Source organism: Salvelinus alpinus, chromosome 22 (assembly GCF_045679555.1).
Source record: "Salvelinus alpinus chromosome 22, SLU_Salpinus.1, whole genome shotgun sequence".
In the NCBI taxonomy this organism is placed as follows: domain Eukaryota; kingdom Metazoa; phylum Chordata; class Actinopteri; order Salmoniformes; family Salmonidae; genus Salvelinus; species Salvelinus alpinus.
In genome coordinates, this window is record NC_092107.1 from 26,051,066 (window position 1) to 26,077,735 (window position 26,670).

Here is a 26,670-nt window from a genome sequence, read left to right on the forward strand (position 1 = left end):
TGGCAAATGAAGATGTTTTACTCAGGCCGTTTAACTCTGAAAATGTTTCACAATTCCGGTTTACTTAAGGGGTGGTTCTCAATGCGACAGCAGCTTGGTCTTGTCGGCTTAGTTCATTAACCGTATAAACAAAACACTTGGAGTGGGATATCTCGCTTCCTCTTCCATCTCTGATTCTGAGTCGTTTCTGCCGCCATTGCAGGTTTGGACTGAGATCAGTGCTAAAGCCACTGCCATCCATTCAGGCAGTGGAGAAAACGCACAAACATCCGGCGGCTACACTTGACATACGATTTTGGAATCACGACTAAGAAAATATACAAAATAACACATTGATTGGACGTAAATATTCACTGTCTGACTACGATTTACGAATCGTGAGTGAGGAGGTCGTAGCTAGCACAGTGCTAACCTAGCCAGCTATTGTAGCTGCTTAGCTAGAATTTCAGGACACCGTAGAAGCAAAGGAAAACCCGCAATGGCACAAATACTACCTATCCGCTTCCAGGAGCACCTGCAGGTATGAAAACAATATAGTTAAATACTAATCGTGACCAGGTAGTGTAGCTATCGCGCTACACACCTCCAGATTTTTCTCGACTGTTTGATGATTTTCGCTAACTAGCTAGCTAAGATAACTGTAGCTAGCAGTCCAACACCTGCAGCGAAATGAATGACCTCTCCTCCCCCGTTGCCATGTTATGTTAACTAGCTAGCGAAAAGACTACCACAGTGTGTCAGCTAGCCAGTTAACTTTCTAGGGTTGCCATCAAACGTAACGTTAAAACTGCTTTCGTATGACCGCTACTATTTGTATTGGCCTGCTAACTCAAACATATTTAATAGCTAACTACTTAACTAGAACGATGATATTTCTGCGTGACAGTCTATTCAATAACAGCCAGATGCATTTAGCTATGTCTGCTAGTCTGACACTGATCTTAGATTACCTTGGACCTTCATTCAAGTAAGGCAGGTGTTGAGTAATCTAAATTGGCTTAATCAACAGACAGTAGTTCTATGCTGGTCAAAACAGCATAGCTAGCTAGTTAGTACTAGTATTATTTATTTGGATGTAGCTAGCTATATGGCTATAGCATGATAAAAGGGTAATGCGTTTGAGTCTTTACAAATGGCTAACTACATCACGAATCATCATCAACATAACATCTTAATCAATGAGCCTGTGCATGGGCCTTGAGGCCAGTTAGCCCACTGAACTAAAGCTAAGGCATTAGTTCCAGGACAGGAGCCAACATGTTCAGGTCTCAGACAAGATTACTCACTCATCATGCAAGCAGTGTTCACAGAACCACCTCTGCAACACAGTCACGCTAGCAATAGTTTTTTCAATAAATCATTCAATAAATGTAATTCCATTTCCTTTAGCTCCAGAACCTGGGGATCAACCCAGCTAACATTGGATTCAGCACCCTGACTATGGAGTCTGATAAGTTCATCTGTATAAGAGAGAAGGTGGGCGAGCAGGCACAGGTGGTCATCATTGATATGGCCGACCCCAACACTCCCATCCGTAGACCCATCTCTGCAGATAGCGCCATCATGAACCCTGCTAGCAAAGTTATTGCACTCAAAGGTAAGTACTTCCACTTACCCCAACCCCCTGAACTGTTTCCTTTGACTCAACTAATATGTACAGAGGCTGTGTTTTTAACAATTGAATTCACCCAAACTAAGTGGTTAACTACAACTTTGACTGCTGTAGACCATCATTTCCCTGTGTGTTGCTGTCCTAATGTTTGTCAGCAAGTTATTGATCTAGACCTGTCACATTCTGCTTTGTGTGTTAATGACCATATACAGGCCTGTAGTAAAACTGCTTGTAATTTGCAATTTATAGTCAAATTTGAAATTATTTAACTCCTTTGTACACTGATAAAATTGTCATACAATCATGAATGCTTGTCTATTTTGCTTGTTTTTGCTCTTTTCGTTTCTTAATGCTTTCTTATATGTTTGCAGACGGTGAGTTGGATTTTATATATCATGAGTTGTGGAAGTTGTAATCATGTTTGCACTGTGTTGGAATATCTGTCCAGTACTGTGTATGTTCTGTTTACATAGGAAGGAGTGTTAGAAAGTAGAATGGAAGCACAAGGGGGATGATTTAAAGAGCGGGAGGATATAGGATAAATGACAAACAGAATATGGAAATACAAGTAAGTTCATCAAGACCTCTAGGGTAGAGGAAAAAAATCCCTGAAGTAAAAACATCTGCGTATTAGAGGTCGACCGATTATGATTTTTCGATACCGATACCGATTATTGGAGGACAAAAAAAGCCGATACCGATGAATCGGCCGAATTTTTTATTTTATTTTTTATATAAACATTTAAAAATATATATATATATCATACACACACACATTTTTGTAATAATGACAATTGCAACAATACTGAATGAACAATGAACACTTTTATTTTAACTTAATATAATACATAAATACACACACACACACACACAGCTCTGAAGTGACAATGATACTGAAGAGTCTGCTTAGGAGACAAATACTCTCAACTGTTTGAATAAAAATAGAGTTACCTGTGATGAATGTTGAAAACAAAAACTTTAATTTCTATATGCAGGAAATCCTATTTTAATAATGGGCATGGTAAGAATTGACAACCAAAGTGCGAGTCATAATTCCCATGACACCTTCTAGCAAAATCTGAAAAGCGGTTCCTTCATTTATTCCATAGGATATTTTTAGATTCACTTAAAATAAGGTCTGTGTTTCATGTAGGCTTACATCACCGTGCCAATTTTATAACTGTGTAGATATCCATAGGACAAGGTAACTGATCAATATTGGCTAAATATAAGCGAAGATTAAAACATTTGTAGAGTGGATTTATGAAAATATGTTGACAAACGTTACCTTATCCTAGTGAGATTTACACGGGTATCAAAACGTCGAGGCGGTTTAAGCCTGCACGAAACACAGACCTTATTTGAAGTAGATCAAGACATTCTCTATGGACGACATGAACGGTAAAATAACGAAGGAACCCCTTTCAAATTCAGCCGCAAGTTATTACAGGAATTATAACGCATCGACTATTTCTCTCTAAACCATAGACCTTTGACTAATCCGGAAACTATCACCTCGAAAACAAAACGTTTATTCCGTTCCGTATTTTATCTAACGGGTGGCATCCATGAGTCTAAATATTCCTGTTACATCGCACAACCTTCAATGTTGTCATAATTACGTAAAATTCTGGCAAATTAGTTCGCAAAGAGCCAGGCGGCCCAAACTGTTGCATATACCCTGACTCTGCGTGCAATGAACGCAAGATAAATGACACAATTTCACCTGGTTAATATTGCCTGCTAACCTGGATTTATTTTAGCTAAATATGCAGGTTTAAAAATATATACTTGTGTATTGATTTTAAGAAAGGCATTGATGTTTATGGTTAAGTACACATTGGAGCAATGGCAGTCATTGATTGATTGTTTTTTATAAGATAAGTTTAATGCTAGCTAGCAACTTACCTTAGCTTACTGCATTCGCTAACAGGCAGGCTCCTCGTGGAATGCAATGTAATCAGGTGTTAGAGCATTGGACTAGTTAACTGTAAGGTTGCAAGATTGGATCCCCCGAGTTGATAAGGTTAAAAATCTGAGGCAGAACGTTCCTAGGCCGTCATTGAAAATAAGAATGTGTTCTTAACTGACTTGCCTAGTTAAATAAAGGTGTTAAAAATAAAAAATAAACGTCAAATCGGCGCCCAAAAATACCGATTTCCGATTGTTATGAAAACTTGAAATCGGCCATTCCGATTAATCGGTCGACCTCTACTGCGTATGCCATGTACCAATGTGCACCTTTTTATATCGACAAGTCCCCGTTATGGCACATTGCATACTACTGTCTCAATGGCCTAGAGATCAAGGCTTGCACTGGCTGAGACGGTGAAATATTCCTCTGAAGCAAGATCCTTGGGATAACTTTTGATAATTTGTTATTCGTGCACCTATTATGACTATATCCAGTTTGAGAGCTGGTCTTGGCCTATAGGCCGAAGTAGTCATGGTTTGCATGATTTTGTCAGTGCGTCCTTGACTGTAGTGTAAGAGAGACTTCTATTCAGAGACCAAATGTATTGCAGATTCTGCATATTATTAGACTACAGGAAAAGCTGATATGCAGTATTTATTTCAATGCTGGACTATGGTAGCCAAATTCATTTGTATTTTTGTGTTGATTGATTAATGTTGATTTGACACCCCACCCCTGTATATTGGTCTTTATGTAGCCTATAATTTATTATATTTTAATTGTTTACTTGTCAGGTAAGATAAGTGATCAAATGTGTCATATCTCTGCATTAGATGGGCTAGCCTTTTTTTTTTCTTCTTTTTTTAAGGTCTGTGATTTGTAGTCCAGGTGTTTAAGATTACACAACAGGACACGTAGGCCTATAGGCAGACGTACAGTACCAGTCAAAAGTTTGGACACAGCTACTCATTCAAGGGTTTTCATTTATTCTACATTGTTCATTTATTCTACATTGTAGAATTATAGTGAAGACATCAAAACTATGAAATGACACACATGGAATCATGTAGTAACCAAAAAAGTGTTCTACAAATCCAAATATATTTGTGATTCTTCAAAGTAGCCACCCTTTGCCTTGATGACAGCTTTGCACAAACTTTTGACTGGTACTGTAGGCTGTGCTTTTCGATGGTAAAATGTGAAAACTATAGCAGGTTCATCATAGGCTACAGCCACAAGAAATGAATGACTAGGAAAGTCTTTCGTTGTTCCAATAATAAGCCAGTGATTGGAAAGCCTGAAATTAAATTGGTGGCAGTCGGTGCATCCCAAGACACTTCTCGTACCTCATCACATCTGTTTGTGCTTTGTGGTCTTGCGTTAATCTGCATTCAGACCCAACCAAAACTCCTTCATTCATCTCAGGATTAATAGTGGGTTAGGAATCCTGTAGAGCTGCTTGAACTCCAGATTCACACCCCTGAAGTTGACTTATAACTAAGCAGATACGTTAGAACTTGAGTAGAAGGGCCTTATACAGCCTTTGGCTTTTGTTGTTAAAGCCTGAATTCAAAATTATTTAAAAAATTTGTTGATACCCCATAATGACAAAGTGAAAACATGTTTTTAGAAATGCTTGCAAATTGATTGAAAATAAAATACTGAAATCTAATTTACATAAGTATTCACACCCCTTTGCTGTGACATTCGAAATTGAGCTCGGGTGCATCCAACTTATTTTGATCATCCTTGATGTCACTACAACTTGATTGGAGTCCACTTTTGGCAAATGCAATTGTTTTGACATGATTTAGAAAGAAACACACCTGTCTATGTAAGGTCCAACAGTTGTCAGAGCAGAACCTATATCATAATGTCTGAGAGAATTGTGATGAGGAATATATCTGGGGAAAAGTATAAAACAATTTCTAGAATGTTTCCAAGAGCACAGTGGTCTCCGTCATTGGGAAATGGAAAAAAATATGGAACTACCCAGACTCTGCCTAGAGCTGGCTGTCAGACCAAACTGAGCAACCGGGAAAGAAGGACCTTGGTCAGGGAGGTGACCAAGAACCCAATGACCACTCTGACAGAACTACAGAGTTCCTTGGCTGAGTTGGAAGAACCTGCCAGAAGGACAAGAGTCTCTACAGCACTTCACCAATGTGGGCTTTAAGGGAGTGTGGCTGGACGGAAGCCACTCCTGAGAAAAACGCACATGACCTCACGCCTGGAGTTTGCAAAAAGGCACGTGAAAGACAGAGCATAAGGCAAAAGATTCTGTGGTCTAATGAGATACTCTGGCCTGAATGCAGAGCGCTATGTCTGGAGAAAACCAGGCACAGCTCATCACCTGTCTAACACCATCCTTACCTGAAGCATGGTGGTGGCAGCATCATGCTATGGGGATGACTGGTAAAGAGGGAACAATGAATAGAGCAAAATACAGGCAAGTCCTTGATGAGAACCTGCTTCAGAGTACAAACGACTTTGACTGGTGACAGGATTTATGTTCCAACAGGACAATGACCCCAAGCATACAACCAAAGCAACGCTGGAATGGCTTCAGAACAAGAATGTAAAAGGCCTTGTGGCCCAGCCAAAGCCCAGACTTGAATCCCATTGAAACTCTGTGGAAAGACTTGACTTCACTGCTGATCCCCATCTAACTTAACAGCTTGACAAAATCTGCAAGGAAGAATGGGAGAAAATCCCCAAATCCAGTTGTCCAAAGCTGATAGACATACCCAAGACTACTCAAAGCTGTAATTGCTGCCAAATGTACTTCTACAAAGTATTGACTCAGGAGTGTGAATGCTTATGTAAAAGAGAAATTTCTGTATTTCATTTTCAGTAAATTTGCAACATTTTAAAAACCCATGTTTTCACTTGGTTATTATGTGGTGTTGTGCATAGATGGTTGATAAATCTATTTAACCCATTTTGAATTATTCAGGTTGTAATACAACAAAATGTTGGAATAAGTTATGGGGTATGAACTTTCTGAAGGCACTTGTTTGTAAGTTGTCAATTCACCCAGTCCCTAGAGGTTGTTGCTTATTAGCCTCATCTGGATTGGTCAATGTCTTCTGCCTTTTTGTATTGAATGTTTTCATAACTGAATGCAGATCTGACCATATTATTGGTTGTCCGCTGTGGTCTTGCTTTCTACATTGCAAGTGCTGTTTTGTATGGTCATTTAGGGGTGCTCGCACCGAACCACGACTACCAATATTTCTAAATCACGTAGAATTTGCTATTACAGTATTTTAATTTCCTCTATAGTCTAATGTTTGTGTGTGGGATTAGTAGTTGACATTAGTTAGTGGTGATAATGTTTATTTTTAGTTAGTGGTGATAATGTTTATTTTATTTAACTAGGCAAGTGCTATATCATCATACCTTTTTTCTGTATGAATTTTCAGCTGCAAAAACCCTCCAGATTTTCAACATTGAGATGAAGAGCAAGATGAAGGCTCACACCATGACTGATGATGTCACTTTCTGGAAGTGGATCTCCCTCAACACTGTAGCACTTGTCACAGACAATGCCGTCTACCATTGGAGCATGGAGGGAGACTCCCAGCCGGTCAAAGTCTTTGACCGACACTCCAGCCTTGCAGGCTGTCAAATCATCAACTACCGCACCGACGCCAAACAGAAATGGCTGCTTCTCATTGGAATTTCAGCACAGGTACTGAAATAGAAGGAATTAGATTGTATTTCTGGTTGACACTAGCTGTAATCTACTGTAAAGTGACTTGCATTTTTTAAAATTTATAATCAGTTGGTCATAGAAGTTAATCCGTGTGAGTGTCCACACTACTGTACAGCAATACACTGACCTGATAGAGGCTAATCTCTTGCTTTTTAGCTGTATTGAAGCTTGAACAGCGTCATGAAATGTTCTGCCCTGAAGGCTTATTTACCACTGGAAAAGACTGCTGTAACACAAGTGTGTTTTCCCTCATTTTAGCAAAACCGTGTGGTGGGAGCCATGCAGCTGTACTCTGTGGACAGGAAGGTGTCCCAGCCCATTGAGGGCCACGCCGCAGGCTTTGCCCAGTTCAAAATGGAGGGCAACACAGAGGAATCCACACTGTTCTGCTTCGCTGTCCGAGGGCAAGCTGGAGGAAAGGTAGGACTCTCCGCTCAGCATGGACATGGAGTAGTCAGCAAGTGCTGTAATTTAATGGGGGGGAGAAAAACGGGAGATGTTGTTTTTCTTCTGAATATGTTTTTGCTTTTCTAGTTACACATAATTGAAGTGGGGACCCCACCAACAGGCAATCAGCCATTTCCAAAGAAGGCAGTGGACGTGTTCTTCCCTCCTGAGGCCCAGAATGACTTCCCTGTAGCCATGCAGGTACTGGAACCACTTCACAGTAGACGGACAAGCACTCATACCTATTCCATACAGACATGCAGGGCCTCAGCATTAATACCCGCTATGATACAGCTACTGAAGCCTTGTGTCCCTGCTCTCTGTCCTCTAGATCAGCTCTAAGCAGGATGTTGTCTTTCTCATCACCAAATATGGCTACATCCACCTGTATGACCTGGAGACTGGCACCTGTATTTACATGAACAGGATCAGTGGGGAGACCATCTTTGTTACAGCCCCACATGAACCAACCGCTGGCATCATTGGAGTCAACAGGAAAGGACAGGTAAGTCTCCACTGGGTAGCCGGGAGTGAAGGGGAGTGTGTTAGTCCTTTTATCAGGAGTAACCAAATACCAGTGAGCTGATCAATGAGTTTCCTGTCCGAAACACACCGAGCCTTTAAATATTCAGGAGGATGGAAAGCTGATCCATGTCTGTAGAGCCCACTGCTCCAGCTCTCCTCAGAAATCACAAATACTATACCTGTGTGATGGTTTGAGAGTTCCATTTATTAAACAGTGTGTGTTAGAAATTGTGTGGCAGTGTGCTTTTGTCTCTTAAGAGTATGATTGACGTGTGTGTGTGTCACTTGGTGACCTTGGCTGAGGGAAGCCTTGTATATAGCTGCTCAAACGGCGCCTCCAGCTCCAGCAGTGAGCACCATGTGAAACACAGTTGGAGGTCCCGTCAGGCGTCCTAATCTCCTTATAAAGCTCCTGGCTCGCTAACCCTCCAAGCCTGCTGCTCCTTTCCATCTTTATGTATCAAACACATACAGTGGGGAGAACAAGTATTTGATACACTGCCGATTTTGCAGGTTTTCCTACTTACAAAGCATGTAGAGGTCTGTAATTTTTTATCATAGGTACACTTCAACTGTGAGAGACGGAATCTAAAACAAAAATCCAGAAAATCACATTGTATGATTTTTAAGTAATTAATTTGCATTTTATTGCATGACATAAGTATTTGATACATCAGAAAAGCAGAACTTAATATTTGGTACAGAAACCTTTGTTTGCAGTTACAGAGATCATACGTTTCCTGTAGTTCTTGACCAGGTTTGCACACACTGCAGCAGGGATTTTGGCCCACTCCTCCATACAGACCGTCTCCAGATCCTTCAGGTTTCGGGGCTGTCGCTGGGCAATACGGACTTTCAGCTCCCTCCAAAGATTTTCTATTGGGTTCAGGTCTGGAGACTGGCTAGGCCACTCCAGGACCTTGAGATGCTTCTTACGGAGCCACTCCTTAGTTGCCCTGGCCGTGTGTTTCGGGTCGTTGTCATGCTGGAAGACCCAGCCACGACCCATCTTCAATGCTCTTACTGAGGGAAGGAGGTTGTTGGCCAAGATCTCGCGATACATGGCCCCATCCATCCTCCCCTCAATACAGTGCAGTCGTCCTGTCCCCTTTGCAGAAAAGCATCCCCAAAGAATGATGTTTCCACCTCCATGCTTCACGGTTGGGATGGTGTTCTTGGGGTTGTACTCATCCTTCTTCTTCCTCCAAACACGGCGAGTGGAGTTTAGACCAAAAAGCTCTATTTTTGTCTCATCAGACCACATGACCTTCTCCCATTCCTCCTCTGGATCATCCAGATGGTCATTGGCAAACTTCAGACGGGCCTGGACATGCGCTGGCTTGAGCAGGGGGACCTTGCGTGCGCTGCAGGATTTTAATCCATGATGGCGTAATGTGTTACTAGTGGTTTTCTTTGAGACTGTGCTCCCAGCTCTCTTCAGGTCATTGACCAGGTCCTGCCGTGTAGTTCCGGGCTGATCCCTCACCTTCCTCATGATCATTGATGCCCCACGAGGTGAGATCTTGCATGGAGCCCCAGACCGAGCGTGATTGACCGTCATCTTGAACTTCTTCCATTTTCTAATAATTGCACCAACAGTTGTTGCCTTCTCACCAAGCTGCTTGCCTATTGTCCTGTAGCCCATCCCAGCCTTGTGCAGGTCTACAATTGTATCCCTGATGTCCTGACACAGCTCTCTGGTCTTGGCCATTGTGGAGAGGTTGGAGTCTGTTTGATTGAGTGTGTGGACAGGTGTCTTTTATACAGGTAACGAGTTCAAACAGGTGCAGTTAATACAGGTAATGAGTGGAGAACAGGAGGGCTTCTTAAAGAAAAACTAACAGGTCTGTGAGAGCTGGAATTCTTACTGGTTGGTAGGTGATCAAATACTTATGTCATGCAATAAAATGCAAATTAATTACTTAAAAATCATACAATGTGATTTTCTGGATTTTTGTTTTAGATTCCGTCTCTCACAGTTGAAGTGTACCTATGATAAAAAATTACAGACCTCTACATGCTTTGTAAGTAGGAAACACTGCCGATTTTGCAGGTTATCAAATACTTGTTCTCCCCACTGTACATACACACACACACTGCTCCATGGGGATGGCCATCTGTGTACATGAATCTACCAAGCCTAATTCACAAATACCATTCTCTATTCCAGCAGTAAATCTTTTTTACAGTCAATTCAATTTGGAATAAATATGAGATTAACAAAGGAATGATATACCAATTTTGTTACAATTGTCTCCACATATAAACTAATGTAATAGTACACATATTTTCATGTCTGTGTAGGAGTGGACTCTAACCTTGTCTGTGTGTTATGTGTTTGACCAGGTGTTGTCAGTGTGTGTGGAGGAGGAGAACATCATCCCCTACATCACCAACGTGCTCCAGAACCCAGACCTGGCCCTGCGTATGGCCGTGCGCAACAACCTGGCCGGGGCCGAGGAGCTGTTCGCCCGCAAGTTCAACACCCTGTTCGCTGCAGGGAACTATTCTGAGGCTGCCAAGGTGGCCGCCAATGCTCCCAAGGTACTGCCAATGCACCAAAACGACCGAACAATGACATAATCCCTATCTGTGGGATGATATTTTGTTTGAAAAACACATTTCCGTCTTGTGGATGTTTTTTCTTCTTCTACTCGTTCTGTCTTTTATCATATTCACACTTTTTAAAATGTAATCTTGCATTTTTCACACCTTTCCTCCTCCCCAGGGTATCCTGCGTACCCCAGACACCATCCGTAAATTCCAGAGTGTGCCAGCCCAGCCGGGCCAGACTTCTCCCCTGCTGCAGTACTTTGGCATCCTGCTGGACCAGGGCCAGCTCAACAAGTTTGAGTCCCTGGAGCTGTGCAGGCCCGTCTTACAGCAGGGACGCAAGCAGCTGCTGGAGAAATGGCTGAAAGAGGACAAGGCAAGGAAACCATAGTTATCATAATAAACTGATACTATAGCTATGTTCACTGTTACATTCGGATGTTCAACATTGAGCTTTACAGTTTTATGTTCCAATTATGTGTTGCTCAACGTATAGCACTGGTCTGTTCAAATATCCCTTTAACTATTGGGCTGGCTAGGACTCGGTTAGGAATTCACAGCTTGTTGTGAGTTGTCTCAATGAATGAACATTGCATGTATTCTTCTACAGCTGGAGTGTTCAGAGGAGCTGGGGGACCTGGTGAAGTCAGTGGACCCCACTCTGGCCCTCAGCGTCTATCTCAGGGCCAACGTGCCCAACAAGGTCATCCAGTGCTTCGCTGAGACCGGACAGTTCCAGAAAATTGTCCTCTACGCCAAAAAGGTTAGTGGTGTTATTTCTATTTGTATCTACTAGACCTGTCCAATATAACATTTGACTTGACACAAAATGGAGTTCTGTAATATGGTCAAATTAGATTGTGTTCAATTTTGAACTATACAATATGTTTTCTGTATTTCCACACTTAGGTGGGTTACACCCCAGACTGGATGTTCCTGCTGAGGAACGTGATGAGAATCAGTCCAGAACAAGGCCTACAGTTCTCCCAGATGCTGGTGCAGGACGAGGAGCCGCTGGCTGACATCACACAGGTCAGAGGCCAAAGGGCCAAACGTCTTCACCACCTCAAGAATTCATTTATCGTCCTATTTCCCTTTATATTTAAATTTGCTGAATGGAAAAAACCTGGTTCATTGCTTTTCTGTGAGGTGGCTGTATCAAATGATGGCTGTATACAGTAACATGAATGATGTGTGGTAGCTGATGTATTGTGTCGGTCTGTCTCCCTGTTCAGATCGTTGACGTGTTTATGGAGTATAACCTGATCCAGCAGTGTACCTCCTTCCTCCTGGACGCCCTGAAAAACAACAGGCCTGCTGAGGGGCCTCTGCAGACACGCCTGCTGGAGATGAACCTGGTCCACGCCCCACAGGTACACATGCATATCACACCCACAGCAATTTTATGTTTTTTGTTCCACTGACTCGAGGACTCTATTTTAAATGAATGCTGTTTTTTTCCCACTTCAGGTGGCTGATGCCATCCTGGGCAACCAGATGTTCACCCACTACGACCGTGCCCACGTTGCCCAGCTGTGTGAGAAGGCTGGCCTGCTGCAGAGGGCTCTGGAGCATTACACCGACCTGTACGACATCAAACGGGCTGTGGTGCACACACACCTGCTCAACCCTGAGGTATAGGAGACTATCTAACACACAATCACACACTGCATGGAATAGAATGTCCTTGACCAGAATGTTAATAGTCTTGGAGAGCGGTGTGTGTGTTTGTTGTTTTTTGCTCTTAAGAAACGTGACCTTGACTAATGTGTGCATCTTCTGTCTGTGCACTGACTCTGTATATATATTGACTCTGTCCTACAGTGGCTGGTGAACTTTTTTGGCTCCCTATCAGTGGAGGACTCTCTGGAGTGTCTTCGGGCCATGCTGTCGGCCAACATCCGTCAAAACCTGCAAATATGTGTCCAGGTGGCCTCTAAGTACCACGAGCAGCTCTCCACCAACTCCCTCACCGAGCTCTTTGAGTCCTTCAAGAGCTTCGAAGGTGAGCAGACCATACACCTGACTCAAACCACCTAGTCTTATCCTCACCTGCATGGAACATGGTCATGAGTGTCTCAACAACCACAGTTGATCTTCCTTTCGCTCTATCTGTATAGGGACTAAGTTCTGTCTCTGTTCATTCCAGGTCTGTTCTACTTCCTGGGTTCCATCGTTAACTTCAGCCAGGACCCAGAGGTCCACTTCAAGTACATCCAGGCCGCCTGTAAGACGGGACAGATCAAAGAGGTGGAGAGGATCTGCAGAGAGAGCAACTGCTACGACCCAGAACGAGTCAAGAACTTCCTCAAGGTAAGGGAGAAAAGGAGGCATACTGCAACATGACATCACAGCTCAGCATACTTCAGTCTTTATTTGGTTAATTACCCTGAAAGCCAGGTCTGGATGTTAGTTTGATTTTGTGAGCTGATATCAATCTTGCCTCTTCCCAGGAAGCTAAGCTGACTGATCAGCTACCCCTGATCATTGTGTGTGACCGCTTCGACTTTGTCCACGACCTGGTCCTCTACTTGTACCGCAACACCCTGCAGAAATACATTGAGATCTATGTGCAGAAGGTATACAACCTCCTATTAACCTGTGTAGGACTTTACAGCTTCTTTATTCACACTGAATTAAAGGGTCACTGCCGCTGTATGATTTATAAATGTTCTGTAACTAAAATATGTATGTGTGTGTGTCAGGTGAACCCCAGCCGTCTGCCGGTGGTGATTGGAGGGCTGCTGGATGTGGACTGTGCTGAGGATGTGATTAAGAGTCTGATCCTGGTGGTGAAAGGACAGTTCTCCACTGATGAACTGGTGGCTGAAGTGGAGAAGAGGAACCGGTAAGGAGCGTGGGGACAGGGAGAAAGATTTCTCAGCCCAGACTGGCTTTATATTAAAGGGGCCTGTCTTGCGAGGGCTTGTTTTTGTCACCAACTGCAGCTGTAGTGCATTTAATTGTGACATTACTTCTGAAAGAGAAAGTAGTGATGAAAAAAGATGAAAGATGGTGCTGTTTGACTCAGTTAAAAGTGGAAATATGTCTAGTTTATGAGCGCCTGAAACTTGAAAATGTATCTGTGTGTTGTCTCCAGACTGAAGCTGCTCCTACCCTGGCTGGAGGCCCGTATCCATGATGGCTGTGAGGAGCCAGCTACCCACAATGCCCTGGCCAAGATCTACATCGACAGCAACAACAACCCAGAGCGCTTCCTTCGTGAGAACACCTTCTACGACAGCCGCGTAGTGGGCAAGTACTGTGAGAAGAGGGACCCACACCTGGCCTGCGTGGCCTACGAGAGAGGACAGTGTGACCAGGAGCTCATTAATGTGAGTGGGGAAATAAGAAATACATTTGAACTTGACTAGTACATTGAAATGGTAATTTAGCAGTGTTTGCATATGTTTGGCCTGATACTGATCATCTTACATTTCCTGTAAAGGTGTGCAATGAGAACTCTCTGTTCAAGAGTCTGTCTCGCTACCTGGTTCGCCGTAAAGACCCTGAGCTGTGGGCCAGCGTGCTGCTGGAGAGTAACCCATTCAGAAGACCCCTCATCGACCAGGTATGGACCTGTTCCTGCATGTTAGAAATGCAAACATCGGGGCTCCCGAGTGGCGCAGTGGTCTAAGGCACTGCATCGCAGTGCCACTAGAGATTCTGGGTTAGAATCCAGGCTCTGTCGCAGCCGGCTGCGACTGGGAGATCCATGGGGCGGTGCACAATTTGGCCCAGCGTCGTACGGGTTAGGGGAGGGTTTGGGCTGGGATGGGCTCCTCCTTGTCCCATCGCACACTAGCGACTCCAGTGGCGGGCCGTGCCCAGTGCACGCTGACACAGTCGTCAGGTGTACAGTGTTTCCTCCTACACATTGGTTTAGTTGGGTTGTGTTTCGGAGGAAGCACGACTCTCGACCTTCGCCTCTCCCGAGTCCGTACGGGGGTTGCAGCGATGGGACAAGACTGTAACTACCAATTGGATAGCGAGAAAGGGATAAACTTTTTTTTTCTAAATAAGAAACGCAAACATCATCCTCACTAAAACCATTGTCCCAACCTCTACTGCGATGCCCCACCCACACTTTCCTCATATTTCTCATGATGGTTAAATTGTTATTTGTGACCCATTTTGGCTCCAAGTGGCTATATTTCCTCCATTCTGGAGTAATGAATGATGTTGATTATGTTTCTATCTTTTATCAGGTTGTTCAGACTGCCCTGTCTGAGACCCAGGACCCAGAGGAGGTGTCAGTCACAGTCAAGGCCTTCATGACTGCAGACCTCCCCAACGAACTCATTGAGCTGCTGGAGAAGATCGTTCTGGATAACTCGGTCTTCAGTGAACACAGGTACTAGGGCTACTGTAGCTCTACTATCTGTGCTCACTGGCAGACTGAGCTGTCCATTGTGTGTCTGCTCTTTCAATACCGGGAAGCTTTAGAATGTTAAACTTTTGTTGTTTTACTTTGTCAATGCTGAGCAGAATTCATCTGTGTTTTTATTCAGAAACCTTCAGAACCTGCTGATTCTAACAGCCATCAAGGCAGACCGTACCCGTGTGATGGAGTACATCAACCGCCTGGACAACTACGACGCCCCCGACATCGCTAACATCGCCATCAGCAACGAGCTCTTTGAGGAGGCATTCGCCATCTTCAGGAAGTTTGACGTCAACACCTCTGCCGTGCAGGTCAGTGGTCAAGTCTTTTGCTCTGGGAAATGGACCATTGACCAAACGGTTGCTGGTTCAATTCACATTGTGGACAATGCTACTGTTCTGCTTGAATTCTACAGATCAAGAGGTGAACTTGGCAAAAGTTATTTCTGTATGTTTTTAGGTTCTGATTGAGCACATTGGGAACCTGGACCGGGCCTATGAGTTTGCTGAGCGCTGCAATGAGCCTCCAGTGTGGAGCCAGCTGGCCAAGGCTCAGCTCCAGAAGGGTCTGGTGAAGGAGGCCATCGACTCCTACATCAAGGCTGACGACCCCTCTGCCTACATGGAGGTGGGCCAGGCTGCAGCCCAGAGCGGTAAGAGACAACATTGTTCCAAGTAATGTCCAGCATGCGAGCAACCACATTTTTCAATGTAGGCTTACCATTTGAGGTGAAGGTATTCACATGCTGTATCTAAATGGGGGTAATGTAGTCTGGGTACCAGTCTCTGGTTCCACTCCTTGTGTCATATGCCAAAGAGACTGGCCTTTCTCCGATCTCAACCTTCAATATGCAGCTGAATTTCTGGCGATGTTGCTCATTGGTTGAATGAAATCATTCATATTTCCCATGACAACATGTGGCGCCTCGAAACAAACATTTAGCTGTTAGCTAGGCAAGGCATAAAATCAAAGCTAAGATGTCTTGTGGCTGGAATTGCAGTATGTATTTAGTTTGAGAATTTTGGTGTGAGCTAAACTTTTGACCAACTGGTTTAGTCTGGAGAAACAAAATGGTTGCCGAGCAACCAGACACCAACACAATCTGAGAGAGGAAAAAAAGGTGATAGTTTCAATATTTGCGTAAGGATAGCTGTGAGGGTTATCGAATCACGATCAAATCATGATTCAAATTATAGAATGTTCAGAATTGAAGAAAGACCAGTATCTGGGCAAATGACAGAGTACAAGGAGTGGAATGTAATAGCTGAACAGAGATGGCAACCAGGCGAGGGGAAAAAGGCTTAGTGTTCCCCTACTATCCTCAGGTAACTGGGAGGACCTGGTGAAGTTCCTTCAGATGGCCCGTAAGAAGTCACGCGAGTCCTACGTAGAGACAGAGCTCATCTTCGCACTGGCCAAGACCAACCGCCTGGCTGAACTGGAGGAGTTCATCAATGGACCCAACAACGCCCACATACAACAGGTACTCTCCAAACACGATATACACACACTGCCACACACACAAAGGTTTACCTGACACATCCCTCTCCATCACTGCTGACCAGTATCATACGTTTTCTTATTGTCTTTCTCTATGCCAGGTGGGTGACAGGTGTTATGATGAGAAGATGTATGATGCGGCCAAGCTGCTCTACAACAATGTGTCCAACTTCGGGCGGCTAGCGTCCACCCTGGTCCACCTGGGAGAGTACCAGGCCGCCGTGGACGGAGCCCGCAAGGCCAACAGCACCCGCACCTGGAAAGAGGTGTGCTTTGCCTGTGTGGATGGGAATGAGTTCCGCCTGGCCCAGATGTGTGGCCTGCACATTGTTGTCCATGCTGATGAACTGGAGGAGCTCATCAATTACTACCAGGTAAGGTACTACCATTTGGTTCAATTACTACCAATAGTCACTCTCATAGCAATTGCCTTATCCAGGCAAGAGTTTTTAACCCAATCATACCATAGCATGTGATTAATGTGTTTTTAATGGTCCTGTGTTGATTGAAGATGCCATGGTTGTGTTTGTCTCTAGGACCGTGCTTACTTTGAGGAGCTGATCACCATGCTGGAGGCAGCCCTGGGCCTGGAGCGGGCTCACATGGGCATGTTCACCGAGCTGGCCATCCTCTACTCCAAGTTCAAACCCCAGAAGATGAGGGAGCACCTGGAGCTCTTCTGGTCCAGAGTCAACATTCCAAAGGTAAGAGAGGGAGAGGAAGAACACTGCCACATAGATGTCTATATGCAAGGGGATTCAAATGATCTGCAATAGTCTTCCTATTTTATTTGTTCATATGTTATTTGTGTGTGTGTGTGAGAGATTCAGTGACTATCTCAGTGTGCTGTTTTGAGGTGGGTGAAGATAATGTTAATGTGTGTCTGCAGGTCCTGAGGGCTGCAGAGCAGGCCCACCTGTGGGCGGAGCTGGTCTTCCTCTATGACAAGTATGAGGAGTTTGACAATGCCATCATCACCATGATGAGCCACCCCTCCGATGCCTGGAAGGAAGGACAGTTCAAAGACATCGTCACCAAGGTAACTGACTGACTGCAACAACACCCAATCTCAGCATTGACTGGATCTCATGTTTTAGATTTGCAAACATTTCATGTTCGTCACTCAAGGTTAAGATGTATTCCATGGTCATTGTATTAGACCAAGTATTTGTCACTGAATAGAAATCCACATCCTGCAGCTGAATGTATGATGCTTTGTCGTACCAGGTGGCCAATGTGGAGTTGTACTACAAGGCTATCCAGTTCTACCTGGAGTTCAAACCATTGTTACTGAACGACCTGCTCATAGTGTTATCACCACGACTCGACCACACCCGCGCTGTCAACTTCTTCATGAAGGTACTGGGACGCTACTCTGTCCATACTTGATAGCTTACAATCTATCTTGTATGTCAATATTTGGCATTCAGAACGACCTGCTTGACTGTCCACTGACTGAACTTTTCTCTGTCCACCTCCAGACCAAGCAGCTGTCACTGGTCAAGCCGTATCTGCGGTCAGTGCAGAACCACAACAACAAAGGTGTCAACGAAGCACTTAACAACCTCTTCATCACGGAGGAAGACTATGCGGTACTAAGATATTTTAACATACAGTGGAAAGAAAAAGTACAGTTGAAGTCAGAAGTTTACACACTTAGGTTGGTGTCATTTAAAACTAGTTTTTCAACCACTCCGCAAATTTCTTGTTGACAAACTATAATTTTGGCAAGTCAGTTAGGACATCTACTTTGTGCATGACACAAGTAATTTTTCCAACAATTGTTTACAGACAGATTATTTCACTTATAATTCACCGTATCACAATTCCAGTGGGTGAGAAGTTTACATACACTAAGTTGACTGTGTCCTTGAACAGCTTGGAAAATTCCAGAAAATTATGTTATGGATTTAGAAGCTTCTGATAGGCTAATTGACATCATTTGAGTCAATTAGAGGTGTACCTGTGGATGTATTTCAAGGCCTACCTTCAAACATCATGGGAAAATCAGACCTCATAACAAAAATAAAGACCTCCCCAATCTGGTTCATTCTTGGGAGCAATTTCCAAACGCCTAAAGGTACCACGTTCATCTGTACAAACAATAGTACGCAAGTATAAACACCATGGGACCATGCAGCCATCATACCGCTCGGGAAGGAGATGCGTTCTGTCTCCTAGAGATCAACGTACTTTGGTGCAAAAAGTGCAAATCAATCCCAGAACAACAGCAAAGGACCCTGGGAATACTGTAGGAAACGGGTACAAAAGTATCTATATCCACAGTAAAACGAGTCCTATATCGACATAACCTGACGGGCCGCTCAGCAAGGAAGAAGCCACTGCTCCAAAGCTTCCATAAAAAAGCCAGACTATGGTTTGCAACTGCACATGGGGACGAAGATCGTACATTTTGGAGAAATGTCCTCTGGTCTGATGAAACAAAAATAGAACTGTTTGGCCTTAATGACCATCGTTATGTTTGGAGGAAAAGGGGGGATGCTTGCAAGCCGAAGAACACCATCCCAACCGTGAAGCACGTTTAGTTTTAAGCACGGCAGCATCATGTTGTGGGGGTACTTTGCTGCAGGAGAGACTGATGCACTTCACAAAGTAGATGGCATTATGAGGATGGAAAATTATGTGGATATATTGAAGAAACATCTCAAGACATCAGTCATGAAGTTAAAGCTTGGTCGCAAATGGGTCTTCCAAATGGACAATGACCCCAAGCATACTTCCAAAGTTGGCAAAATGGCTTAAGGACAGCAAAGTCAAGGTATTAGTGGCCATCACAAAGCCCTGACCCCAATCCTATAGAAAATGTGTGGGCAGAACTGAAAAAGCGTGTGCGAGCAAGGAGACCTACAATCCTGACTGTTACACCAGCTCTGTCAGGAGGAATCGGCCTTTCCGGAGGAAACTTGTGGAAGGCTACCCGAAATGTTTGGCCCAAGTTAAACAATTTAAAGGCAATGCTACCAAATACTAATTGAGTGTATGTAAACTTCTGACCCACTGGGAATGTGATGAAAGACTTGAAAGCTGAAATAAATCATTCTCTCTACTATTATTCTGACATTTCACATTCTTAAAATAAAGTGGTGATCTAACTGACCAAAGACGGGGAATTTTTACCTGGATTAAATGTCAGGAATTGTGAAAAACTGAGTTTAAATGCATTTGGTTAAGGTGTATGGAAACTTCTGACTTTAACTGTATGTGAACCCTTTGGAATTACCTGGATTTCTGCATAAATTTTGACTTCATCTAAGTCACAACAATAGGCATAGTGTGCTTAAACTAGTAACACACATTCTTGTATTTTTCTTGTCTATATTGAATACATCATTTAAACATTCACAGTGTAGGTTGGGAAAAGTATGTGAACCCCTAGGCTAATGACTTCTCCAAAAGCTAATTGGAGTCAGGAGTCCGTTAAACTGGAGTCCAATCAATGAGATGAGATTGGAGACGTTGGTTAGAGTGCCTTGCCCTACAAAAAACCCACAAAGTTTGAGTTTGCTATTCACAAGAAGCATTACCTGATGTGAACCATGCCTCGAACAAAAGAGATCTCAGAAGACCTAAGATTACGAATTGTTGACTTGCATAAAGCTGGAAAGGGTTACAAAAGTATCTCTAAAGGCCTCTGTTCATCAGTCGACGGTAAGACAAATTGTTGCTACTCTCCCTAGGAGTGGCTGTCCTGCAAAGATGACTGCAAGAGCACAGCGCAGAATGCTCAATGAGGTGAAGAAGAATCCTAGAGTGTCAGCTAAAGACTTACAGAAATTTCTGAATGATTCTAACATCTCTGACGAGTCTACAATACGTAAATCACTAAACAAGAATGGTGTTCATGGGAGGACACCACGGAAGAAGCCACTGCTGTCCAAAAAAAAACATTGCTACAACGTCTGAAGTTCGCAAAAGAGCAGCTGGCAAAATATTCTGTGAACAGATTAAACTAAAGTTGTGTTCGTTGGAAGGAACACACACTATGTGTGGAGAAAAAAAGGCACAGCACACCAACATCAAATCCTCATCCCAACTGTAAAGTATGGTGGAGGGAGCATCATGTTTTGGGGCTGCTTTGCTGCCTCAGGGCCTGGACAGCTTGCTATCATCGACAGAAATGAATTCCCAAGTTTATCAAGACATTCTGCAGGAGAATGTTAGGCTATATGTCCGCCAAATGAAGCACAACAGAAGTTGGGTGACACAACAGGACAACAACCCACTAGACAGAAGTAAATCAACAACCAGGATGGCTTGAACAGAAAACAATAGGCCATCTGGAGTGGCCCAGTCAGTCCTGACCTCAACCCGATTGAGATGCTGTGGCATGACCTCGAGAGCCGTTCACACCAGACATCCCAAGAATATTGTGGAACTGAAACAGTTTTGTAAAGAGGAATGGTCAAATTCCTCCTGACCGTTGTGCAGGTCTGATCCGCAACTACAGAACATTTTTAGTTGAGGTTATTGCTGCCAAATGAGGGGGTCAACCTGTTATTAAATCCAAGGGTTCACATACTTTTTCCAACCTGCACTGTGAATGTTTACACGGTGTGTTCCATAAAGACATGAGAAAATATACTCGTTTGTGTTATTAATATAAGCAGACTGTGTTTGTCTTGTTGTGACTTAGATGTAGATCAGATCAAATTGTGTGACCAATTTATGCAGAAATCCAGGTAATTCTAAAGGGTTCACATACTTTTTCTTCTCACTGTACGCTTTGTTATGCATACTGTGGAGAAAAGAAACTGAAAACACTGAAATTACCATTGAAAATATTATTTTGTTGAAAAAGAATGTGCATCCATTATCTGTCATGCAAATGACTTTCTCTCTTGTTACTACTCTGTCCTGTCCAGGCCCTGCGTGCCTCCATCGATGCCTACGACAATTTTGACAACATCACCCTGGCCCAAGGCCTGGAGAAGCACGAGCTGATTGAGTTCAGGAGGATCGCTGCCTACCTCTTCAAAGGCAACAACCGCTGGAAGCAGAGCGTGGAACTCTGCAAGAAGGACAAACTCTACAAGGTCCAGCTTCTCCTCAACTTTATATCAACTAATATTTTGTCTACAGACCAGTGACCCTCAGCTCACACAGATACCCATGCTGCTGTTGTTTTTGTAAAATGTGTGGGTCATATCATTGCTTTTAGATATGTCACTCAGTCTGAATTATCTCCCCATGTGTCTCCCCTGTTTTGATGTGCATGTCTGTGGTGTTTTGATGTGTAGGACGCCATGCAGTATGCGTCTGAGTCAAAAGACGTGGAGCTGGCTGAGGAGTTGTTGGCCTGGTTCCTGGAGGAGGATAAGAAGGAGTGCTTTGCCGCCTGCCTCTTCACCTGCTACGACCTGCTGAGGCCTGACGTAGTGCTGGAGACGGCCTGGAGGCACAACATCATGGACTTCTCCATGCCCTACTTCATCCAGGTCATGAGGGAGTACCTCTCCAAGGTGGGTTAGGCTGGCCACGCCTCGGATGGCAGTTCACCCCATAGGGTATTTTATACATGACCTAACCCTTACCAGACTATCAGTGTCTCCAGTGAAAAGTAGGTACTGTTAACATGGTGATGCACTTACTTAGGCAATTTAAGTTCACCTTTTAGGAGATTTTAAACAACCACAACTTCAGCCGAGCTCATCCTGTTCTGTTTATCTCGATCCTGATACCGGTAATCATGTTTCTTTTTGATTTTCATCTCTGCTACTTTTCAACGTCAGGAGATTCATACTGCTTAGTATTCTCTATGCCACATATATTTGTCATATGGCAAGAAATACCAGAACTATCAGTTCTTGTGATGGAACAAAATGGTAGTATAGTCTACTGGGGGGGCTCTTGTACAAAATGATGCATGTTGTGTTATGCTTAATATAATGATGTTTTCGAAACAAGTCTGCTGATATAAAATATATCTGTTTGATAAATATTGTAATTCTAACTTAAAAGTACCACATCAACAATTGTACTAGAGCTTGCATTTGTATCAAAAGTGGCTCATTTCCATCTCTCACTGTGATTTTTCTTCTGTTCTCTTTGTTGATTTGATGATTCCACATTTCTCTCTGTTGAGGGAGAGTTTCAGTGTTTTTTTTCTCCTTAAGTTGCCTCTCTGAATTCCCTTTCAGGTTGATGCGATTAAGGAAAAGGTGAAAGTCCAGTCCATTTCCAGTCATTCTTTTTGACCCCCTGTAGTCTGTAGTTTGGAGGAGTGAAACTAGAGGAAACTGCATGAGTCTGTCCCCTCCCATGTCACTGCTGCTTCTGACTCCACACCTTGACTAGACAACCCACCCAGAGTCTTCTGGAGTGGTGCTCTCCCACCCTGCCTTTGGGGAGCTGCTGGGGTTTGGAATGGCTCTGTTAGCTTTTGCTCTTTGTTCCAGGGTTGAATCAGTGACTGACCAATCAGGATTCAGGAACTCATTCACCCCAGCAACACCAAAACAGAGGGATGTTTAGTTCCATTCCTTTGAGGCTGTCCACATAAACCAGCAAACTCAGTAACTGTCCAGGAACAGGAAAGGACAACCTACTGTAGTCAGATAATCCTCTCCCTTAGACCTGTAGATACTAATTAAAAACTACCACTGTCTGTAATATCACTGAGCTGCTGTTGGCTTGAGTCTGTGAGAATCTGTACCACTTGCCATTTAGTGGACAACCTTGGTAGGGTAATGAGGTTTGATTTGTACTGAAATGTATGTTAAAACAGCCCTGGGACCACATTTGAATTGTTCAATGTTGTCCTTATAGTGAAGTTATGTAGCCTCACATTTGGCTATGCACAGCTGTAGACTGCTGTAAAGTGGGAGTGTAGAACATACTCTGTATGGAAATTGATGAAGTGACCATTCTTTCAGAGTTCCTTCTTATATAACTGTTTACGGAATTAACTCGCAAAGTAAAAAATGTAACATTTTAATGTTAAATATCCTGCTCCTGAGTGGCGCAGTGGTCTAAGGCACTGCATCTCTGTTCAAGAGGCACTACAGTCCCTGGTTCAGATCCAGGCGGAATCACATCCGGCCGTGATTGGGAGCCCCAACGGGGCGGCGCACAATTGGCACCGCGTCGTCCGGGTTTGCCCGGGGTAGGCAGTCATTGTAAATAAATTGTTCTCACTTGACTTGCCTAGTTAAAGAAAATAAAAATTGGAACATGTATGTAGACGTTTTTTGTATGTTATTATAATTTTGTTCCTTTGATTTGTTATTAGTTGCATTGTAGTTTCTTTGCTATTCCACAACTTAAGTGTGGTCTCCAATGACAAGTGGGGTACTGCGTGTGCTTAGGGTGTGGAACGCGTGTTACAAACTTGTAGTGTGTTCAGGGCAAGCATGCGTTTCCCCCTCCATAGCATTTGCAGCACTTTGGACAGGCTAGGAGACATCGTTGTTGGCTGTGCCTGCTTCGCGACGCCTTGACTGGCCGTACAAACCATCCCTTCATCCTCACACTCCCTCCACTGTGGCTCTCTGCCTCTCATGCACTCTTCTAAACAGAGAAATTAACCTAACTGCCGCTTCAGCATGTCTCTTTCCCCTTCAATGAACCTACAGCCTGTTTACCTGTATCTTAAAGCAACGTACTGACTGTTTTGCCAGAAGGCAAGTATGTAGAGAACTGAACCCTACGTTGTGATCTGACAGGAAAGAAGTATACTCATAGTTGACTTATGCTTTTCTAGAAGTGATATTGTGAATTTTCAGGATGCATAGGTTGTGTGTTTCACTTACATTCAAGACGCTGCTGGCTTTTTCTTGTGAATTGTCAGTCTTATCTTGTCTTACAATTCCTGCTCTGAGCTGCTTAACAACTAATCAAGAGGACTGACAGGATAAAGATTTGCCATATTTGCTGGTCGACAATTTAATATAAATATAATCTTACCATTTTAGAGCTTTTTTATTATTGTGGTTTCCAGTTGATTCGTTGGATATGTTTGTTCTACTTCATGGTAGGGAAAGTTTTCTTGTTAGCATTTGTGGTAGTGCTTGTAATCCCTGGTAGTTCAGTTTCTGTGACGTTGGACCATATTAGAGCTGTTGAAATGGGTTTGGTTCTCCACATACAGTCCAAACACATGGAAATGGATTCATCTGGTGGCTGGATGGTGGGACCATTGTGTTTTGTTTAAGCCTAGCTGTGTGTGTCTAATCTGAAGTTAGACTCGTTTACAACCCTAATGCTGGTCAAGATTGGTAGCTAGTAACACCAGTAGCCACTAGTGACAATGCCTGACAAAAAAGAAAACTCCCAAACCCGTAGCATGGCCTGCCACTTGCAGCCTGTTTTAATCTTGAATTTATTTGTCTCTGCCTGTCAGGAATGGTCCCATCGGCCAGCCAGTGAAATAACCCAGAGGTCAGTTATAAGGGCGTCTCATTAGAGCTCCCCTTGCTGGTTGTGTCTGGTTAACATGCTCACTTTTCTGCTTGCCTCAGGTCGACAAGCTTGACGCCTCCGAGTCCCTAAGGAAACAGGAGGAGCAGAACACCGAGTCCCAGCCCATTGTTTATGGTATGACGACCTCTACATAACCCTTCCCCTCTATTTGTTATATATTATAAACACAGGCCTATTATGCTTTGCTTTGTATTTTTAGCACCTAGGCAATGTTAACCCTTTAGAGTGTGTTTGTGTTAGCAGTTTTGGCATGATCTCATGCTAGTGTCCTCTGTTTGTGTTGCAGGCACGCCCCAGCTCATGCTCACTTCAGGCCCTGGTCAGGCTGTGCCCCCCCAGCCTGGCTATGGAGGTTACGGCTACCCAGCAGCACCCGCCGGTTACGGCCAGCCTCCCCAGCCTGGCTTTGGCTACGGCATGTGAATGCCCACCACCCCGACCCCTAAGTCATCTGTTTGTCTCTCCTTATGTTCCTCACCAGCCTACCATGCTCTTCTACTCACAGAATAGACAAACATCAAGCAAACCTGTGCTCATTCAATTTTTATTCTGTTCTCCCTTAACTGCAATGAATTACTTTTATTTGTATTGTTTTGAACAGAAATTGGACCACTTTTTTTTCTTGGTTTTCCACATTCCATATTTATGACTACTGAACACTTCCTTTAATGATTTTTTTTAACAGGTTTATGTTATGTATTTAAGTGGACCTTAGAAAGAAGCAGTTAGCCTTTTTGAAGTAGTTGGAACATCTGATTTGCACTGTCGTGAGAAGAAACTAATAGAAACTCTTAATTTTGATGTACTGGACGTGTGAACAGTTTACATTGTCTATTGTCTGTATGTATAATGCATTTCATTATTGTATATTCTGAAAAAAGGTTACATAATATTTGAACATATATTGCCACTTCAATGACTATAGCTAGCAACACTAAGTAACAATAGTATATTCTGCACAGGCGTGTAGCTTTATGGAGTTTTAAATGCATAGACGTATGTATCTGAGTGTGTGTGATCTAATGATCTAAATAAGAATTTGAATCCCCCTTGGCCTATACTGGCTCTCCAGTCAAGTAGATGTTAGTCCTCCTTTGTTGACTCTGTGTGTTTTAATCTAGGTGACCTGTTTTGCTGTGTACAGTGCTTGTGCGTGAGACTGTGTCTGTGTATATGCAGGGGCGATCGAAGGCTGACTGCAGACCCGTACATGTGTATTTACTCACCACCCTCCTTGTGCTGAGGTCTGTGTATGCCAGGTGTTGTGGTGTTCTAGGTGACCATATGTTTGTGTGTACATAAGAAGGATCATTAAAAAAAGTGGCGATCCTACTCGTCGTCCTCCACAGAGCTGTCCCGTTTGGTTCGGACAGTGCGATTGGCTCTGAGAACAAATAGAGGAATTGGAGGACAGGCTCCTTTTGGTGTCCTAATGTCAACTTGTTTAGATCAGTAACACTCCTGTAGGTTATGTATTTCAATGGTTATTATGAAGAATTAGATCTCAGTACTACAGCATACAGTGATTTGTTGAGAATGGTCGGAAATAAAAGCCTGTATTTACCTTGATCTATTCC

The 26,670-nt window shown here is 43.4% G+C and overlaps 1 protein-coding gene across 4 annotated transcripts; it reads left to right on the forward strand.

The window, feature by feature from the left end:
* Nucleotides 1-8: 8 nt before the first annotated feature.
* On the forward strand, nt 9-26,662 carry LOC139549763 (clathrin heavy chain 1-like). 4 transcript variants are annotated; one of them, XM_071360519.1, is made up of 33 exons: nt 9-520; nt 1,390-1,597; nt 6,953-7,221; nt 7,504-7,665; nt 7,780-7,893; nt 8,024-8,197; nt 10,564-10,761; nt 10,946-11,146; nt 11,381-11,533; nt 11,680-11,802; nt 12,006-12,143; nt 12,241-12,405; nt 12,595-12,775; nt 12,920-13,083; nt 13,224-13,349; nt 13,476-13,618; nt 13,871-14,105; nt 14,219-14,341; nt 14,979-15,124; nt 15,282-15,465; nt 15,614-15,806; nt 16,480-16,637; nt 16,756-17,028; nt 17,191-17,358; nt 17,544-17,693; nt 17,882-18,013; nt 18,136-18,246; nt 21,538-21,708; nt 21,913-22,134; nt 22,813-22,833; nt 25,014-25,051; nt 25,132-25,207; nt 25,380-25,517. In XM_071360519.1, the coding sequence occupies exons 1-32, from the start codon at nt 479-481 to the stop codon at nt 25,160-25,162; spliced, it is 4,917 nt and encodes a 1,638-aa protein (XP_071216620.1). In that variant the 5' UTR covers nt 9-478; the 3' UTR covers nt 25,163-25,207; nt 25,380-25,517. The 4 variants fall into 4 exon arrangements, with proteins under 4 accessions (XP_071216620.1, XP_071216618.1, XP_071216622.1 ...); XM_071360517.1 differs by lacking the exon at nt 25,014-25,051 and having other exon boundaries at nt 10-520; nt 25,380-26,662; XM_071360521.1 differs by lacking the exon at nt 22,813-22,833 and having other exon boundaries at nt 10-520.
* The last annotated feature ends 8 nt before the right edge of the window (nt 26,663-26,670 follow it).

Coding starts and splice junctions, on each gene's coding strand:
- LOC139549763 (XM_071360517.1), top strand. CDS start 479: ATGGCACAAATACTACCTATCCGCTTCCAGGAGCACCTGCAG. Junction 521..1,389: donor GCTTCCAGGAGCACCTGCAG/GTATGAAAACAA, acceptor CATTTCCTTTAG/CTCCAGAACCTGGGGATCAA. Junction 18,247..21,537: donor TCACGGAGGAAGACTATGCG/GTACTAAGATAT, acceptor TGTCCTGTCCAG/GCCCTGCGTGCCTCCATCGA.